Raw genomic sequence first — 21,572 nt, 5'->3', positions numbered from 1 at the left:
TCAGAGAGCAAGAGAATATGAATATAAATCAAAATATTACCTCATTTGATCAGACATTTTTTTTGTATTAAATAGTTTTATTTTCAAGAGCAATGTACAATTTGCAAACAAATGTAAACGGGTATATCTGCCAGAATCTGGCAAGAACATGAACTACAAAAGCTTGAGACAATAATATAAAACAAATTAATTAGCATCAATGTTTTTTTTCTCAGGCAATAATGTAGGATCTGAACTCCAACTGGTCTAGATATTCTGGTAAAGTACTGCTGTGTAATGACTGAATGAGACTGCAGAAACCCACATATTTACTGACAACTGATGGCCAAGGCATTCAGTGTTTGATCAGGTAAAGCATTTCAAACAGACCTCGGTTCAGAATAAGCACATCAGTGGCATATCTTATTCAAGAAAACTGCCTCAAGTCACTCAAAACACTGAATTATTAAATCTGTATTCATACCAGCATAAAACAAAACAAATAAATAGGGTAATCTATGTGCTAATCCTCAAATCTTAAACTGCTATAACTGAGTAAAAAACACAAAAGTAACTGATGCTCATTACAAACTAGCTAAAATCTAAACAGAACATCCATTTTTAAAGAGGTAAACTTTGAACCCTAAGCTGAGGCGACTTATCAGCTGTAATGTCTTGACACTGTAGTAACATTTCAAACAGCCTTTCCTAGGCGTCCTCTCCTCCCGGCCTGTTCTTCAAACCCCAACAATTTCAAATGAGGATGGAACTGTGTCCTCGAACGTGTTCTTTAAAACAAAAAGGACACAAGAATAAAGTCTAACTTGTGAGATGTAGCCCCTATGATATGATGTAAAATGGTATGAACAACTGGAGTCGACAGCAGCACAGACGATTGCTGCTGCCATTGTTCTCAAAGGATACAGACTGGTAGATCTATGATGGCGTATATTCAGAGAGAAGACTGACAGAAGAGACGGGGTGAACAGGACCGGCGGTGGAAGAGGCGGCCCTTTTTAGGGCTGACAGGCATTTTTGACAGCGACGGCTTAGAGAAGAGGAGAAGGATGAAGAAAGTGGTAGCTCAGGATGAGAGGAGGGAAAACATCTAAATGCACAGAATCTCCGGGGGATTCATGGGATCGTTCAATGAGCAGGCAGGAGGGAGAGACAGGACGAGACGAAGAACGATGCAGAATGTGGTTATGGAGGCTGCGGCCCTGTGATGGGTGTAGCTGAGGGGTGACTGCAGGCTACCAGGTGGTTTGGAGGAAATGCATGCTGCTCCGCTTGGAGAGAGGGGGGGAGCAGCAGCGGAGACGGCCCTTCCATCTCCTCTGCATCGGGGGGAGAAAGGAGACAGTAGGCGTGGGGTTCACCTCCTCAGTCTTTCCGTACCCTCCTCTTCCTCACAGCTTGTTTGTGGCTCTCTCCGGCAACATCTCCTCCCTCCTTTGGCTGCGGGCCACATTCGGAATGAAATAAAAAGCAAAAAAATCAAACGCATGAGATATGAAACATCACTCTTGCATTTGCCACATTACCAAAATGTTAAAGCTGCAGTAGGCAGATTATTTTTGGCATCATTGGGTAACAATCCCATAATAACCTTTCAGCATATTGTAATTCAAGTGTTCTGAGAGAAAACTAGACTTCTGCTCCTCCTCATGGCTCTGTTTTCAGGCTTTAGAACATCTAGTCTGTGACGAGAGACTTTGACCAATCACAGGTCATTTCAGAGAGAGAAAGAGCGTTCCTATTGGCTGTTCATTCAACAGAGGCAGCTGTCAATCATTCGCAAACTCAGATCAAACGGTCAAACTAGGCAGCGCTGATCAAATATTAATCAATATTCTGTTACTGTTATGCCTATTTTTTTGAGTAAAATGTTCTCAGAATCATCTTGTAGTGTACTGTTTAGCTGTAAAATGAGAACCTTTGTGACCCGGCAGCCATGTTGAGATCAGCTGAGGAAATACCAAGCACCGCTCACCAGCCGGAGCAAACTTTCTCATTTTACAGCTAAACCGTGCACTACAAGATGATTCTGACAACATCTGAGGAGAGAATGAGACATTACAGTAACAGAATATTGATTCATATTTGACCAGCGCTGCCTAGTTTGACCGTTTGATCAGAGTTAGTGAGTGATTGACAGCTGCTCAGAGACGGCAAGGCTCCAGCTTGGCTCTGATTGGTTGTTTTCCTTCAGTCTGTGAAATCTTGCAGATGCCGTTAGGAGCACCGGAGGACACAGAGGAACATGATTTTTTTCATATTACCTGTCTCATACACCACTGTCAGGATACAGTGACCGTTTTATAAAAATAACCTTTTTTTAACAAAACTTCAACAAAATTGTAGAGTTAGCCACATCTTACAGGGTGTCTGGACATTTTATCAAGTCAAATTAAACTGTCTTCATTAAATTAAGACCTTTTAAATGCCAAGTAGAATGAAATGCATGATCGTTCTCAAAAGTGAAATCACTGAAAATGAAAACGACTCCCTGACGGTGCACATTTGTCACTAGGACAAGGACACAGTGTCAGAGACATGAACTAGTGTAAACAGAAGGGAGGTGTCTGAATGACCCTGTTCAGTGTGTGTTGTCAGCAGGCCACAAGAGAGAGGCGAACCATAAGTGTGAGAATATGAATGAATACCCTATAACAGTATACCACCAAACAGTGACTTTAGCAAACGTATGAAGTGAATTAAACGGAGGGGTTCCCATCAGATACCTAGTCAAAATCAAAATGACCAATGTTGGTACAGATACGCTTATGTAGGAGAAAGCCATGCATCAGGATTTATGAGGTGAATTAATAGGTTACTTCTGAATACATTTTCATTACCACTGGGTGACTTTCAAACAGGCATAAGCATTTCTTTTTACTATTTTCTGTTAATTAAATAATCATGCATGTTAAACTACAAGACTGTTTTTATTGAGACACAACAAATATGTGTATTGTGTGAACTCTCTAAACTAATGAGGTGATCGCTGCACACACCAGAAAACTTTGAGCTGACTGTACACTGTTAAAACGTGCTGAGGTTAGCACAACAAGCAGATTGCGTGCGAGTCAGTAACATTATGGCGAGCACAAATGTAACGCCGGAGCAGGAACACCCAGGTTGTGTATAAAACAAGGACAGTGTGTCGGCGCTGTTCCACCATTGTACGGTCTGTGAATTGAAACCCATCAAACATGCAAACGCACAGTCAATGCCATCACCCAGATGGGATGATCACCGGGATGATTACATGTTTGGGTGCTTTGAATGTTTAAATATAGCCGAGGTGGAACTAATTGCAACAGTCCTAATGCACATTTTTCTTTTTTATTATTCTATGTATTTTGGTATTTTCAATTTCACAGTATAAGAGATGCTTTTCAGTTGTATTGCCTATTGTGACCTGTTGCCTTTTGGCAGGGTTCTTACACATTTTCTATTTCAAAATTCCATACTTTTCCAGAGACAAGGAAAACATACATTTACCCATTGTGGCTGTTCAGTCCACAGTCCTACGCAGGAAGTTGGACAACATTCCTTTGTCAAACATCTTGCACTTGGGGTAAAGCTGTTTTGCAGGCTGTAACCAGGCCCAGTGCATGTACAGACGTAGGCAAAATTGTTGGTACTCTTCCGTTAAAGAAAGAAAACCCCACAATAGTCACTGAAATAACTTGAAACTGACAAAAGTAATAATAAATAAAAATTTACTGAAAATTAACTAATGAAAATCAGCTGTTGCTTTTGAATTGTGGTTCAACAGAATCATTTTAAAAAACAAACTGATGAAACTGGCCTGGACAAAAATGATGGTACCCCTAGAAAAGATTGAAAATAATTTGACCATAGGGACATATTAAACTAAGGTGTGTCCTGTAATTAGCATCACAGGTGTCTTCAAACTTGTAATCAGTCAGTCTGCCTATTTAAAGGGTGAAAAGTAGTCACTGTGCTGTTTGGTGTCATGGTGTGTACCACACTGAACATGGACCACAGAAAGCTAAGGAGAGAGTTGTCTCAGGAGATCAGAAAGAACATTATAGACCTTCATGTTAAAGGTAAAGGCTATAAGACCATCTCCAAGCAGCTTGACGTTCCTGTGACTACAGCTGCACATATTATTCAGAAGTTTAAGGTCCATGGGACTGTAGCCAACCTCCCTGGACGTGGCCGCAAGAGGAAAATTGATGACATATTGAAGAGACGGATAATACGAATGGTAACGAAAGAGCCCAGAACAACTTCCAAAGAGATTAGAGGTGAACTCCAAGGTCAAGGTACATCAGTGTCAGATCGCACCATCCGTCACTGTTTGAGCCAAAGTGGACTTAATGGAAGACAACCGAGGAGGACACCGAATCATAAAAAAGCGAGACTGGAATTTTCCAAAATGCATATTGACAAGCCACAAAGCTTCTGGGAGAATGTCCTTTGGACAGATGAGACAAAACTGGAGCTTTCTGGCAAGTCACATCAGCTCTATGTTCACAGACGAAGAGATGAAGCATCCAAAGAAAAGAACACTGTACCTAATGTGAAACATGGAGGAGGCTTGGTTATGTTATGGGGCTGCTTTGTTGCATCTGGCACAGGGTGTCTTGAATCTGTGCAGGGTGCAATGAAATCTCAAGACTATCAAGGCATTCTGGAGCGAAATGTGCTGCCCAGTGTCAGAAAGCTTGGTCTCAGTTGCAGGTCATGGGTCCTCAAACAGGATAATGACCCAAAACACAGCTAAAAACACCCAAGAATGGCTAAGAACAAAACATTGGACTATTCTGAAGTGGCCTTCTATGAGCCCTTATCTAAATCCTATTGAACATCTGTGGAAGGAGCTGAAACATGCAGTCTGGAGAAGGCACCCTTCAAACCTGAGACAGCTGGAGCAGTTTGCTCACGAGGAGTGGGCCAACATACCTGTCGACAGGTGCAGAAGTCTCATTGAGAGTTACAGAAATCACTTGATTGCAGTGATTGCCTCAAAAGGTTGTGCAACAAAATATTAAGTTAAGGGTACCATAATTTTTGTATAGGCCAGTTTCATTAGTTTGTTTTTTTAAATGATTCTGCTGAACCATAATTCAAAAACAATATCTGATTTTCATTAGTTAATTTTCAGTGAATTTTTATTTATTATTACTTTTGTCAGTTTCAAGTTATTTCAGTGACCATTGTGGGTTTTTCTTTCTTTAACGGAAGAGTACCAACAATTTTGCCTACGTCTGTACTTCTGCTGCTCTAGGCAATAAGCAGTTATGCCACCCCTCTATAGCAACAAGGACAGACTGGGACAGAAATTCATCCCAGGACTGTGAGATGGAGAGGCCTTTTATGAGAGCATTTTACAGTTTTTGTGGTATAAAGAGAATCTGATGATGCTGAAGACCTTCAAGACTCCTCATAGTGGATGACACCTCCTCAGTTTGTATCAGCATGTCACCACTGCACTGAATCTAAACCAGACCGGCCAGGCAAGCTGAGGTGAGCTGGAACAGTAGTCACAGTTCATCACGTTCACGATGTAAATGACTGAGACAATCCGATTTGTAAAAAACGGCCCAGTCTGACAGACAGCGTTCCGCTCTGTTCTGTCAGCCCGCAGATACTGCTATTGGTTACTTTTAATTATTATTAATATTTTGCTCATAATGAATAATTTCGCGCAGAATGGCCACTCTAGGCAATTGCCTAGTTCACCTATATGGACGCGCCGGCCCTGGCTGTGACGCACAGGAGTAGAGGCAACTCTGCGTAGGAGTGTGCGTCAGTCGCACGCCATAGCCAACTTCTTGCTTTGCTTTAGATGACATCAAGATTGCTCTGGCCCGCGTTCTCTCACACAGTGGTAAATATTTTGGCTGCCTGCTCCAAACGACATGAAAAACACTCTGTTGCTTGTAGGGATGTTAATAATTAACCGTTTAGCCGTTAACCGACATTAAGAACTTTAACCGATTAACCCTATCGGTTAAAAGAAATATTAATGATTAATTAAAAAGCTGAGCAAAACTCAGAGGAGCAGCTTGTCAGTTTAAGGAGAAAAGCTGGTCCACCTTAAGAGAGTCTGAGCCGGCGTTGCAAGATACAGGAAGTAGGCTCCGGTCATGAGTTCGCTTGAGCGGAGGAGTCGTAGCATTTATTCACCGACAAATAAACTGTACACACACTGCTACAGCTACGTTCTCAGCTAAAACGCCACCAACAACCCCACACTCACCACCGCCACACACACGGTCTGCCAGTCACTCGCTAATGTTACGCCGCTGTGACAGAGCGTATGTGTGTGACAATGGCGAGCACGAAGCCACCGGCAATGCTAGAGCTGCTAAAGTATCACAAACACACACAAGGTTTGTCTGACACTCGCTATCGTTACGCAAGCCAGACACACAGCTGACAACCTGCTAAACTAAACTAAATGTGCGGTGGAGACTTTTACTGGGGAAGTGGCTGCATGTGTCCACGACAGTGAACGCAGCAGCGTGGCTGCTACAGTGACGCTCCCGGACGGTGAACTGGGGACTCAGTTGTCTGTTGTACTCATACACTGCAGCTGGTGCACCGCTACATGAGACGCACTTATCTTGTTGGTTAACGGTTAAAGCTGAAGTAGGCAGATTGGAGCAAATCTGATTTAAAAAAAGTTATTTTTATGAACGCTATATCCTGACAGTAGTACATGAAACGGGTAACCTGAAAAAAATCATGTGTCTCTGTGTCCTCCGGTGCTCCTAACGGGTTCTGCAAGATTTTACAGACCGGAGGAAACCAAGCTGTCAGAGCTGATTTGAGATCTGCTGTCCATCTGCTGTCTATGAGAGCCGGCTGTCAATCCCTCGTGAACTCCGACCAAACGGTCAAACTAGGCAGCGCTGATCAAATATGAATCAATATTCTGTTACGTTAATGCCTATTTCTCTCCTCAGATGTTCTCAGAATCATCTTGTAGTGCACGGTTTAGCTGTAAAATGAGAAATGGCCACCGCCATTGTGAAATCTGGTGAAGGAACACCAAGTTCCAGTCACATGATGGGAGCACAGCCAATAGGAATGCTCCTTCAATGAAATGACCTGTGATTGGTCAAAGTCTCCCGTCACGGACTAGATGTTCTAAAGCCTGAAAACAGAGTCATGAGGAGGAGCAGAATTCTAGTTTTCTCTCAGAACACTTGAATTACAATATGCTGAAAGGTTATTATGGGATTTTTGCCCAATGATGCCACAAATATACTGCCTACTGAAGCTTTAATGAGGGTCAGTTATTGGTTATTTCTTTTTTTTTCAAAATTAGCATCCCTAGTTGCTTGTATGATCAATTTATTTTTAGAAATTCTGAATTTTATATTTTAGAAAATAGAATTGGGGCAATAGTCTGTAAACAGAAATATTTTTCCATTCTCTTTTCTGTTTTCCATACAAACTACCAAAATCAAATTTGATACTTTTCCATACTGTGTAGGAACCCTGCTTTTGGGAAAGTGTTTGTTCAGTGTTCGAACAGTGTAGTACAGAAGTGTGTTATGTTCTTATTTTTATAATGAAAATAGTTTAGCAAAGTTGCCAGTAGGCAACATGCTACCTCAGTCCCCATTAGGAGGATTTTGTCTATCATTGACACTTGTACTACGGTCTGTTCAAAATAAATGAAAATAAATGGATCCTTGCATTTGCTCTTTTTCTGCTGTACCAAACTGAGACTCCTAAACCGGGTATGAACTGAACCGTGACTTTTGTGTACCTCTGCACCCCTAACCGTGACAGTGATCCTTTTTTGCTATCAATCCTAATGACGCACAAGACTTTGTATAGTAGAACTGATACTTTGTATTGAACCATCATCCACCCCTGATTCCAATATTTAAGAGCGTTGAAAGACCTGCAGACCTTCATTGTTAAATACTGTATAAAAACATGATGTTCTAGCTCTGTGCTCAGAATACATCAGCATTAGACAAACTGCTACCCTACCATATGAGTTAAAACAAGTGTGGCTGTCTATTCACACAGACCGACTCTGACAGATGGAGCGTCTTGTAATATCTGCTGTCATTGCTCTGAAGGTCCATATATTGTAGTGAAAACATACAATTCACATTGTTCGAATTTTCTAGGTCATATCAATTCTTATTATCAGGTAATTATACACTAAAAAAAACACACTTATTAATATTATATTCCATCTCTGCCAATAGATCCCCCTAAATGTTACACACTGTTCCTTTAAGCTAAAACATACACACAGGGTTCCTACGCAGTATGGAAAAACATTTGTGTTTCCAGATTATTGCCCCTACTCTGTTTTCTATAATATAAAAATTCAGAATTTATAAAAATAAATTGATCATAAAAGCAGCAGAGTGTTTTTCATGGCTTTCTGAGCAGCCATTGCAGCCAAAATATTTACCACCGTGTGAGAGAGCACGGACCAGATTGAGCTTGATGTTGTCTAAAGCAATATAGGAAGTAGGCTATGGCGTGCGACCGAACGCACACTCATTCGCAGAGCTGCTGCTACTGCCTGTAGACTGCAAAACAGCTCTGCTGTCACATGTTATCAATTAATTAATGGCTACATTTATTTTTAATATTATTTTTGCTACATTTAATGACAATTATTTATTTATCGAGTCATTTATATATTTATTCATTTATTTTTGATTTTGGCAGGTTCCGTCCTCCATAAAAAGAAATCTGTATGCAAAGTCTGTGTAAAATCATTCGACATCTCCAACATGGGGGAGGCGGCAACTGCAAGCCATATGCGAAGGCAAAGGAACTGTAGTCTTGTTGTCACAGCATCCTCAGCACCCAGAGTCACAAAGTCAATTATGGTCTGAAAAATCTGCTAGTTTGCCTCTCGGGCACTGCCGAGGTGCCCTTGAGCAAGGTACCAAACCCCCAACTGCCCGGGGCGCCTGTCAGGGGCAGCCCCCTTGTCTGACATCTCTCCATTAATGCATGTATATAGTTCCTGTTTGTGCACGTGTGTGTATTTCGGGCCTGTGTGTACTATGTAATATGTAAAATATAAAAGAGTGAAAAAATTGAATTTCCCCTCGGGGATTAATAAAGTAACTTTTTTCTTCTTCTTCTTCTTCTTCTTCTCCTGTTATTATCCTGAACCAGACGGATAAAATTAAGAGAAAGTAGGTGGTGATATCTGAGGATCTGGTTCCACGTATTAATTCCAAGAGCGCACCACATGAACCGCCTGATATCTACCAACACCATCAGCTCATGCTGCTGTAGAGGTAAGAAGAACTCACAATTACACTAACCTCCTCTTCTAATGTTCTCTCAGGAGCTCTGCTCTCCTCTTCTCCCTCCTCCTCCTCCTCCTCCTCCTCTTCCTCTTCTTCCTCATCATCATCACCCTCTAGATTGTCACCTCCTGCATCGACTTCATTCTCCTCCTCCTCTTCTGTTGCTTTTGAAAAAGGGAGAGTAACGATGATGACAGTGAGGACAAAGAAATACGACTCTAGAACAATGAACAATACTCTGATCAATACAGCACCAACAGAGGAGGATGTGTGATGACCTGTGTTTGACCCTCTAACCTGCTGCTGGTGCTCCTTCTTTAGCCTCAGCTGCTTTGTCTTCCTCTTCTGCTGCTGCCTCCTCTTCTTCTTCTTCTTCTTCTTCTTCGTCTTCTTCTTCTTCTTCCTCCTCCTCCTCCTCTTCCTCTTCTTCTACATCAGCCCGAGGAGGATCCACCTTCTTGTATACGTAGTCGTCATCTGATTTCTATGACACAAACAGGAGATGGGATTTCAGTCAAGTTCAGGGGCAGTACACAAGCCGCATCTAAAACGCGTGGAAAATGCCAGCTGTGCCGCTTGTTTTCTTCCCAATGTGCTTGGGAGGTTGCGCTTCTGTCGTGCCTGCCGTTACTAAAAAAACAAAACCTGCGTTTGACGATTATGATGACGTTGCGGTAATTTAGCAGTAAGCCTCGCTGACTAAACTAAACACAATCAAAACAAAGACAAAATGCATTTCCAGCACCATAAATCCCTCACAGTATCGATTACTCTGTGTTAATTTGGCTGACCTTTCAACCAGATGTTGTGCTTTCTTCAAACAGAAAGGGTGAAGCCAGGAAAATAGTCCGTGGGACAGATGTAAAGCTCTGGGTAGCCCTGCACTAAAATGATTAACTTCTCCTCCATATATTTACTATAGACTGATAATTACGCTAGAAAGAAAAGATATCTGCCGGTTATGATTGGTTGTTTCTCTTCACATGACATGTGGTGAGCGCTGCAGCATTCCAAAAGTTGAACTATTTTTATCTCGGGGCACAGCCGTCGCGGCCCAAGAAATAAGCGCTTGGGAACGGTAGCGTGCCGCACCGCGACTGCCGCGCATCTACATTGACAACAATGGATTTCAGTGCGCAAAAGACGCGGCATGTGTAAGGCCACTTAGAGGGGTTTGCTGGTGTGCTTCTGCATTAATCGGGGATCAGAAACATGCAATAAATAAATGACTCATTAGGTTCACAGTACCTTTGGCCAGCAGAAGAGCACAGCCAGTCCTATAGGCAGGCCAACTGTCAGGATGTAGATCACCCAGAGCCACGGCCGTTCCTCTGCAGCAATCATCAGCTGAGCAAAAATCCCCGGCTGATGGGTTTGAGGGGCGAGGGAAGACAAGGGACCAGAGAGCAAGAGCAAACAGTGAGCCTTTGTGAGCTTTTCCCTCACGGAAACTGACAGCCCTGTGGTAAATTATATGCACATAGTGACAATGTAAGTATCTGTTAGGGTGCTGCTCCATGTTCCTGTTGACCTTACAAAACATCACACTGACCTCGTTAGCGCTAGCCACCAGTTTCTTCAGCCCCCAGCTGTCAGAGGCCCAGCGGTCGGCCACCTCCTTGTGAGAGGTGATAATGAAGTTGTCAAAGTAGATATCTGAGGTCATGGACCACAACTCCAAGCCCACAGCCTTGAAAGGTGTCATCCTGAACGGCTGCAGGTCCTCAAAATAGTCCGGGTTATCGATCTTACGCGGCTTCCAGACTCCCTTGGGAGGAGACAAAGAATGAAGAGGAAAAGAATTAGGATGGTTTCAGCTGGTGCACAAACATACAGCGTCTCCAACAGGACAGGTTACAGTTGTACCAAGTAACACAGAGAGTGAACCGTCTCTTGGCCAAGTGCTGGAGTGCGCACCTCATCATTCATGATTTAAAAACAAAAGCTAGGAAAGTAAATATAGGAGAAATAGACTAATCAGATATCAGTGTGGTAAAACAAAACTCTATTGAGCCCAAATCAGCCTGATAGCACCTGGTTTAGTTCTCTTCTCTTCCACTCCCTGAGTGCGCCAACGCCCTCAGCTGACTTTACTTTTTTCAGAGGCTGTAGCAGGCTTAAAGCTAGAGGCTGAAGGTACTAGTATCATGTGAAACATGAAAACTTAAGGAATCCACTGATACCAACCATGTCATGCCAGCGTGTCGGGAAGAACACTAAATAACGTTACGAAGTTACACAAAATTTTGGCGAGGGAAAAACTGGTGTGGCGATTTTTAAAGGGGTCCCTTGACCTCTGACCTCAAGATAACTGAAAGAAAATGGGTTCTATGGGTATCCACGAGTCTCCCTTTTACAGACATGCCCACTTAATGATAATCACATGCAGTATAAATGTGTTATTTTAGCCTATTCTAAAATGATGTGTTTGAATATTTCTGCATACTGGGGTTCCTAAACAGTCTTGAATTCCATAAATTAGGTATCACTGTAAAGCTGAGACTCTTGTGGATCCAATGAGCCCAACTGTATTCATGTGTGATGATGTTAGTCCCCATAGGAGACATTTCATTGTAGTGAGACCACTTTTTTTTTTAAAATTTAACCTTCCTGTATAAAATGACCTGTGGTGACCTCTAGGATAATGACAGCCACAGAGACCTAGAGCATTCAGAGGATTGATGGATCAAACTAGAGACCTAGAGCATTCAGAGGATGGATAGATCAGACTAGAGACCTAGAGCATTCAGAGGATGGATGGCTTTACTAGGTAGATTGACAATAAGGGGGTTTCTGAGCAGTTTCCAGAACAGAAGCACTTGACATCCAAAAATTGCAATTCTTGCAGAAGTTTTTGATCCCAAATCACAGCATGGCTATTTCTATGGTGTTCCTCCAGGTCTTGGTGTCTTAATGTGGTATTTTGGAGGGATTATTGATCATTCTTATCAATTTTCCAGTGGTAAATAATGGTTAAGTTTAGCCTCGGGGCGGCTGTGGCTCAGAGGGTAGAGCAGGTCGTCGGAAGGTCGGTGGTTCGATCCCCGGCTCCTCCGGTCACATGCTGATGTGTCCTTGAGCATGACACTTAACCCCAAATTGCTCCTGAAGGCATAGCCATCGGTGTGTGAATGAGTATTTAGATTAGATCCTGATGGGCAAAGTTGGCACCTTAGCAGCCTCTACCATCAGTGTATGAATGTGTGTGTGATATGATGACATGGAGTGTAAAGCGCTATGAGTGGTTGGAAGACTAGAAAAGCGCTATATAAAAGCAAGCCATTAATAAATAATATATGCCATTTACCATTCACCAAATCTGTGTAAATTGCTGCAACAATTTATGGCCTTCATATATATTTCTATCATAATGTTCTTAGCCCTTATACACTTTGACAATTTATTTTAATAAAGAGTTATTTGTTTATTTCTGATTTATGACTAGAAGAACTTGACACACAGTGCTGAGCTGCATCTCAAATTAATCTTTAGGTTCCCAGCTTTCAGATGATGAACACCACTTCTATGTGACATCTAATGTTGACCTGCTATCTTCCCCTAAAGCCCCTGTACCCCCCTAGAAAAGATACAAATCTATGAAAAAGAGGAGTGGAGTGGATAAGGTAAAAGTTATAGTTACCTGATAGTTGGGATTGTCCACCAGAGGGGCTTTCCACTTGCCCTTGTACTGAGGGTTATTGATCTTGGGACGCTTCCACTCCCCACAGCCGGGGGCCGTCTCGCAGGCTGGGTTAGGAATCTGCGGGGCTTCCCACTCTCCATCCATCTCCTCGTCCCTGCACACAGAGGAGAGCCGTCAGTCTGGATCATTTCCTTACTGTAACATCATTCAAATGCTGGTTAGGGGTTTGTTTGGTGAATTCTTACCAGTCCTCTGGCTTCTCAGCGTTAGGATCGGGGACAAACCCTGGGTCATCGTCCAGCCAGCCCTCCGGCTTCAAAGCGTCAGGGTCCTCAATCTTTGCTGGAGCATCTTCATCCCTGAGTCACATGGCCATGTTTGTTATTAATGACTAGGTCACTGAGGCCCTAACGTTTAAACATGTCCAATCTGCAAAACACAATCTGTACTATCTACTAGTATAGGGGTTGTAGTCACCAGTCGTCAGGCTTGACAGCCTCAGGGTCAGGAATCTTGGCCCGCTCATCCCAGTCCTCCGGCTTGGAGTCATTGGGATCGTCTATCTCTTTGGGTGGGTTGACTGGAGGTACCACGTCATGCAGCAGGCTGCCGCGGCTAACACTAGACTGGTCGATGAACATCTCGTAGCTGTTGTCTGGGTTCAGGACTGACAACAGGGGGAAAATGCTGAATGAATGTGTGAGCAAAATGAAAAATGTACATTTTATAAAAGCACAGAAAGGTATGCAGGTACATGTGAAATTGAAGTTGAAGCTATTTTATTGTACGAAAAGTATTACATATAAAAGACACATTTAAGACAGATATAAAAAATTAGGGCTGTCAATCGATTAAAATAGCTATTCGCGACTAATCGCACATTTTTAATCTGTTCAAAATGTACCTTAAAGGGAGATTTGTCATGTATTTAATACTCTTATCAACATGGGAGTGGGCAAATATGCTGCTTTATACAAATGTATGTATATATTTATTATTGGAAATCAATTAATGACACAAAACAATGACAGATATTGTCCAGAAACCCTCACAGGTACTGCATTTGGCATAAAACAATATGCTCAAATCATAACATGGCAAACTGCAGCCCAACAGGCAACAACAGCTGTCAGTGTGTCAGTGTGCTGACTTGACTATGACTTGCCCCAAACTGCATGTGATTGTCGTGGGCATGTCTGTAAAGGGAAGACTCGTGGGTACCCATAGAACCCATCTTGAGGTCAGAGGTCAAGGGACCCCTTTGAAAATGGCCATGACAGTTTTTCCCTCACCAAAATTTAACTTAAGTTTGGAACATTATTTAGCCTCCTCCGTCGCAAGCTAGTATGACCTGGTTGGTACCAATGGACTCCTCAGGTTTTCCAGGTTCAAATTATGCCAATCTTCTCTCTAGTTTTAAAACTGAGCAAGTTGTGTTAAAGAAATTAGTGGTGTTAAAATGAATTTGCATTAATGCCTTATTATCGGGATAACTTTGACAGCCCTAATAAAAACATACATATTCTCTTTTTGATTTGTTTCTGTACCCAAAGTGTAGAGGTGAGTCTTCTTGTCAGTGTAGAACTTCTTGAGGTCGACATCAGCCCTCTTGGCATGCTTCTCCTCCGTGTCTTTGTTCAGAGGATTCTGGTGGCGGAAGATGAAATGCAGCTTGTAGTCCTCGCCACACTTGTCTGGTCCAAACATGAGGGTGTAGGGTGTACGGTCATGGAATTGCTCCTACAGTGCAGAAGTTACAAGAGTTGAATTTAAAGAGTAAATAGGGTCTATTTATTTTTAATCTGGATAACGATTACCTCAGTTCTACAAGACAGAGGAGGAATGCTCTGAAGGTTTTGGATTTTTGTTTACGTTATCGTGTGACTTTGGTGAATTTGTACTAACCCTTTAAAACACCAAAGTCACACAATAACACAAACAAACTAACTGATGGAGGCAGCGGTAGACCAGCAGCTCCAGTGTTCTGCAAGGTAAAATTACTGTTTTTGTCAAAGCAGTGGTGGCTTTGAAGAGAGCAAAGATAACAGTTTCAGTTCCCTGTTTGAAAGGGCTGTCTGACAGCAAGGTAAAGAAAATATAGATTTTTTTTAGGCTTCTAAAATATATTTTGCTGCTGCCCCCGTCCACAGCGGTACATTGCTTTGCTCCCATGCTGGTACTCCTGTCTGTTTCTTCAAGCTCTGGGCGGAAATACAATGACTATGGATACTGCAAGTACCTCATACAACCCCACTTCAACAAATCTGAACTATCTCTTTAAGTACTTGCTCCAGTGTGAGATGCTTTGGATATAAATGCCCATCAACTGGCCTGTGTACATCAGGTAGAATGACAACATGTATACTAACTAGATTGAGTTTGCCAGTGTCTGAAAGCAGTTTGATATATGCTCCACCACAGTCGATACCATCCTGGAAATTCACCTCATACCTGCAACCAGAACACAATAAAAAATGTTAACAAGGGTGGTCACATTATCTCACACTGTTTTGTTAACCGTAAAATGCAAATTACAGATTTTAGTCACTCACTTATACATCCTTTAACCACTGTTGCTCATGCAAAAAGTCCAAAAAATGAGAGTGTGTGCACGCTTGAACTCACTGTACGACCACAGGTTCATCTTGGAAGACAAAGGGTTTGTTCAGCATTGCAGAGATAGCGTGGTGTTTGGCCCGGGACTTGAGCACCAGACCCTGGTCTCCTGGAACTTTGTTCTCCTTCAGCTGCTCCACAGCCCACTTCCCTACAGCCGGAGAGGAGACATTTAACATTCATTTTCATGGTCATGTTGTGAGTGCAGAGTCTCTGCTTCAGACAGCTTTCGTGAATTCGACAGAAAATTGCAAACGCTGTTTGAAAGTGTCTCAAACTGATGCCTTGTTACCTCATATCCCAGCAATTACGTTGCTAAGTGAAGTGTAATCATAACCAATAGGGATGGTGGCCCAAACTAAAATAAGACCCATGGTTGTAAATAACTTTATTTGCATCATACATGTGAGGTGTGCGAGGTAAAGATCAAAACAGCAAGTTGTGCCTCTGTACAAGCTCTCATACGCACACGTCTGTAATTAATAGAGGGGAGAAAAAGCAACAAACCGTCATATTTGGCGATGTCATCATCTGCATCCCCCTTCACCGTCTTTGACAGATGCCAACTGTTGAGATCAACACCACAAAACTTTTATGCTGTGTTCAGAACAAGAGCAGAGCAAAATACATTTTACCTCGCGCGAGTTGGACCATCGGTACAATTTGTGTTCATTCGTGCTAGACGCGCCGGAGAGAAGGGGCTTGTCTCCATAGGTACCTACAACTTTTCTTTCCGCCATTTCTACCATCAACCATGGAAGAAATAACCACTATTGCTCCTTTGTACATGTTGTGGAGTCCCAGATATGTCACAAAACCAAACACCGTTGTGTCTGGGTTCATAACATCACCCAGATGCGAGCTGTGTTCACATACAGTGCCATTGCACTGACTGTATCTAGCAAGCCACACGTCGCTACTGTGGTAAGAACCCAAAATAAACAGATTGTGCTGTGATTTCATTGCAATAAAGGGAACAAAAGGATGCCGAAATAACCACATAATAATGCAGATTTGTAAGAAGTCTAAATTCTTACTTTGTCAGATCTGTCCTCAAGACGACAAGCAAACAACTTTTAAAATGCTTGTTTTCTGAATGGAGTTTGGATCGATCAGTGCAATGCTATGCAGCTGCTCCATCAACACTCAAGATAAAGTCATCCAGGCATAAATAGAGCAGCAACGTTGTTGTTTATACCACAGACCGTCTGTGGTTAATACACATACATTTATACAGAGTTTGGTCCTGTTTCTGTACAAATATTATGTACTTTGTAGCTCTGAGTGCCCACACACAGCTACAATATATTTTTCCTCCATTTCTGATTCAACGTCAGGACGTCAGTGACAACAGGAGGAGAAACTCAACGATAGGCTTTCGCGACACAGGGACACGCAAATTTGTCACTCGAGTTGAAATATTACATATCCCATCATTCGTGTCACGAATTCGCAACGTATTGACTTTGTATGTAACTACGCCGCTCAAAAAGTTTGTATCGCACTTGGTGTGACCACACCATTAAATTCCACACAAGAAAAGGTGAGCAAACACACTACAACCACTGATTGTGTAAGTTTATCCTGGTCACTCAGTACCATCGGAGGCTCATGTATCATAGCATGCATCAAACATTTACGCTGTATTTTTAGAAGCCCTTGGTGGTAAATTTGTCAGGCTCTACCTGTGCAGTGATCCATCATCAAACGTCTCTGCAAAGTAGACCTCTCCAGTGGGAACAGGAGTCTTGTATGTTACCTGGGGAACAAAAAACATAATTGGAAGTTGATCTCTTGAGCTTTGCAACTGTGAAGAGAATCTTTAATATAGTTCAGTTTCACATATGACCTTTATTTAATCTACAACCAATTCCTGACCTGGAAGGAGACATTTGCATCCATTCCAGCACTTGCTGTGCCGTCTGTCTCATCAGAGTGATCTTCATCCATCACTGTCGCCTCCTCTTCCTCCTCCTCCTCCTCCTCCTCTTCTGCCATCAGAACCTTTAATTCCTCCTCGTCCAACCCCATGTCTTCATCAACATCTGAAACATCAATCTCCAAATTCTTCTCCTGGGCCGCTACAGCTGCCACAGCCAGGGAGCACAGGAGCAGCATGCACCACATCCAACCCCTGTCCAACTTCATCTGTAGGGGGCAGAGAGGGTGTGGGGTGAGAGCAGAAGGGTGAACAGAGTGTGCAACAATGGTATCGGAGATGAGCATGGTGTGAGCAGAGCGAGGAGGGCGTGGTATGGGAGGATGAGGGAGAGGTATGGGGAGAAGAGGCAGGTGTGAGATGTTATTTATGGAGAGCAACAGGGTGTGTGTGTGTGTGTGTGTGTGTGTGTGTGTGGGAGGGGGGCATTAGTGATATAAATAGAGAACACAAGTGCATAAAAGGATGGAGGGATAAGAGGGTGAGAGATAAAACAAAAATAGATTGAGGTCACATTAGTACACAGTGCTACTTGATGTAGGACCTGTGTCCTCGGATCAAATCCTAAACTCACATTTTTCGCACTACTTCCTTACAGAACCTTTAAGTCTGCTCCTTTTCTGCTGTAACACATTTCCACCACATAAATCATAAAGACAGACACCTTCTGAGCAGATGCCAGAAACATCTGTGCTTTCAAATCTGTAGCTAGGGCTGGGCAATATATCACAATATTTTTGACCAAATAGCTCGATATCAATATTGCAATAACATTCTAGGGTTGACTATAGGTGCGGTTACAAAATATTTACAAGATGAGATTTTTGATAAATAATCATCAGTAATGTGGATATAATGACTAAGTTTGTAAAGGCAAATAACAGAGCAGCTAGTACACTCTGGTTAGTTCAGACAATTACATTACTTTACTGTAATGGAGCCTTTAAAACCAGGAAAAGACAACACTTATGCCATATTATGATATCCAAAATCTAAGACGATATCTAGTCTCATATCAAGATATCAATATAATATTGATATATGCCCAGCCCTTTCTGTAGCATACAACAAGCCTCTTTGAATTTACAATATGTGCTCTTTCCCAAACATCCTTACTAGTCTTGATTTGTACCAATAAATAGTCTTTGTGTGTGTCCTAAAATGCATCTGAAACTGTACCCTGCTGAAATCTGTTACACCAAACAACAGCTTCAATGACCTATTGATCAGGCCACACCTGCTCACTCTTCTTGTGAGCAGCAGGAATTGAAAAGCATCACTGCAGACAGTAAAGCAGCACGCTTCCCTTCATTCCTAATTAACTTTAATTCCCATACTGCTGTTGTTCTATTTGCTAACATCAGAGCGCAGGAGGATCAAAAGGATACACATAAGGGAGGGATGATGAACTGGGAGCACATTTAAGAGCTATCTTATCTTGAAAAGCATCAAATCTTGCGCCTTATTTGCATATTTGGTCTGAATGCAAGCAATAAACAATTTCTAATCTTTTGTGTTTATCTTGGCCATATCCCATGTAGGAACAGGTGACTGCCAAAAATAGATTCTGATATGAGAAAATATCAATATCAATTTCAATCTCATCACCAGATGTCGCTAGATCCTACACACTTCCTTTAATACCATCCATCATCATCATCATCATCTGCAACCGCTGTACGACGTACGACGTACATTATCAGATGCATGATGTTTTACAAAGTTAGCAAAGCAATATTTAAGTCAAGCCTGATGTTTCTTTACACATAACAGAAGGATCCCAGTCAATTCCACACAGTGAGGCATACAGCTTATAAATTAAACACTGGTATCAGATTGGTACTCGGTATCGGCTGATACCCAAAGGTATCGTTATCGGTATCGGTGCATCCCTAGTGAGAAGTAGGCTCATTTTCTCATAGACTCCTATCCTATTCTTTTTGCAACCAGAGGAGTCGGCCCCTGCTGGCTATTAGAAAGAATGCAAGTTTAAGGCACTTCTGCATTGGCTTGACTTTTCAGAACCAGAGGAGCTTAACGGTGTACAAATCAATATTGCTCTCTCTCAGACATAACTATCCCAATTTTGGCCTTCCTGTTAATAAGTTTTAAGCTATTTCCTCATGAAACATATCACAGCTTAGCCTTACTTAGCTAACTAAACACAGACAGGATTCAACAACAGCAATGTGGAGCTCATATAACCCCAGCATTTAGATATAACAAAAGTAAACACCAATGAATTGCACTGATATCTTGAAAATATCTTCCCTGCTGTCAATCCAACAGTAATATAGGTAAGGTCTCACTTTGGAGAATGAGTCCAGTTGTGGCCAAAGTCTAACAAGATATCTTTCAACAGTGACCTGCCACCGTCTTTGACAAGTCACCTCAACCACACATCCATTAAGACAAGCTTGTCATTACCATCCAAGTATAGGCAAAGGAGCTGACTGTACAGTGTGTGCTGTAAAAATCCTAAACAGGCCATTCCCCAACTTCATTTCAATTCATTCTTTTATAAGGACAATGCACATTAATCAACATTTCTGTAAATGTGCCAGTGTTAGCCAGCTAGCTAATTTTCAACTCCTTTGGCAAGATGTGAAAACAATGAGGTGATGGTTCAAATTTACAGACAGAAGACAACAAGCCATGCAGAACAACAGGAAACAGCAAAACATTAGTACAATAATACAGCAACAATATCCACTATTGGGTACATGTAGCCATGCAAGCAACACGAACAACAAAACACAGCCAAGCAATACAGATTATAACCATTTTTATATAACACATGCAGAGAAGCAATAAGACATAAATAAAATATGGAAATCATAATATTGATCTTAGGATGAAATGTGAAAAGACACAAATATGCCATGCAGCGGAGTTAAAAGACACAGGTATGGTATATCATACCACATTGATCAATGAAAGACTAGTTCATATGCCATACACTTCTCTTCTATTTCCCATGAAGCTGCAGTCCTCCAGTCAGTGCAACGTTACTGGGGTCACATCCCTTACCAGCCTCTGGTTCACGTTTAACACAGCCACCCAGGTCTTGTTTCATTTACTATAACTAATGTAAGAGAAGTGTATTACTGAACACACCTAGGAACTGCACAAAAGGGTTGTAGAGCTAACATGGCTGCCAATGTCCAAAGTGTTTTAGATGACTAGCTGTGGCTGCTGCTCCGCTATGGCTATGCTATGGCTATGCTATGGCTATGCTACCAGGACGGCGCGCCAATCACAAGCAGCAAACGTTAGTATAACATCAGCTTAGCTAGAAGCTAATGGGCTTATACAAGGAGCCCACTAACTAAACATGAAGATGTCGTTAAAACACAAACGGCTAAAATAGATTTCAAAGTAGAGAATGGCCGAAATGGTATTGTTAGTGTGAAGAATTGATTGGATAGCAACGGTTAACTTGCTAAGTTAGCAGAGATGTCGCACAGGGAATGAATGAATGAATGAGCCCACACAGACAAACCTTGAGAGAAAAGGTCTCAGTAAAAGCTGCTTCTCCACTTGAGGAAGTATGTTGTGCGTTTGTCCCGCTAGTATCACCGAGGCGAGGCCCGCCGTGTCCGGTTGGGCTGGAGAAGATGGAACTAGGATGACAGCTTGGCCTGGATAACGGTAATAACGGTAATAACGGTAATAACGGGACGCGGTAGAAAGTGCGAGCGAGTCCCTGCAAATGGGCATGACGCATGCGCACATGTGCACATGGCGCAGAAGGACAGCGTGAATGGTGCATTCACGTGCCACCGGCAGTTGTAATTCTCAGTGGAGTTTTCGCTTCAACATTGCTATTCTTTTTAATGAGATACGGAATGAATAAATTACATTTGCTACTGAAACGACTAGAATTATTCACCAACCACTTAAACTGTCATGTCTATACGTATTAGAGAGCATAATTGATTTGTAGAGCTGTCGATGCTGAGGACAAAATCACAGATTCAATTACAAAATACTCTCAGGGTCCTTTCTGGTAGTGTTCCAACGAAAGCAATACACGCATTCATGTTTCAAAATTCCAGCATGGTAGGATACTTGCTGTCAATACAACTTTGAAAACCCCAAACAACTATTT

The 21,572-nt window shown here is 42.1% G+C and overlaps 1 protein-coding gene across 4 annotated transcripts; it reads right to left on the bottom strand.

Moving 5' to 3' along the window:
- Positions 1–56: 56 nt before the first annotated feature.
- Positions 57–21,203, bottom strand: clgn (calmegin). 4 transcript variants are annotated; one of them, XM_037764394.1, is made up of 15 exons: positions 20,964–21,203; positions 17,401–17,670; positions 17,208–17,281; positions 16,030–16,088; positions 15,532–15,673; positions 15,276–15,357; positions 14,454–14,646; positions 13,384–13,573; positions 13,152–13,265; positions 12,904–13,060; positions 10,816–11,031; positions 10,512–10,628; positions 9,561–9,747; positions 9,279–9,427; positions 57–1,437 (listed from the first exon to the last, which is right to left on the bottom strand). In XM_037764394.1, exons 1-15 carry the CDS (start codon positions 21,186–21,188, stop codon positions 1,363–1,365), a joined length of 2,250 nt encoding a protein of 749 aa, XP_037620322.1. In that variant the 5' UTR covers positions 21,189–21,203; the 3' UTR covers positions 57–1,362. The 4 variants fall into 4 exon arrangements, with proteins under 4 accessions (XP_037620322.1, XP_037620323.1, XP_037620324.1 ...); XM_037764395.1 differs by having other exon boundaries at positions 9,279–9,421; XM_037764396.1 differs by having other exon boundaries at positions 15,351–15,357.
- Positions 21,204–21,572: the final 369 nt, after the last annotated feature.

Source organism: Sebastes umbrosus, chromosome 3 (genome assembly GCF_015220745.1).
Source record: "Sebastes umbrosus isolate fSebUmb1 chromosome 3, fSebUmb1.pri, whole genome shotgun sequence".
Lineage (NCBI taxonomy): Eukaryota > Metazoa > Chordata > Actinopteri > Perciformes > Sebastidae > Sebastes > Sebastes umbrosus.
This window is presented reverse-complemented; position numbering and strand designations above follow the sequence as displayed.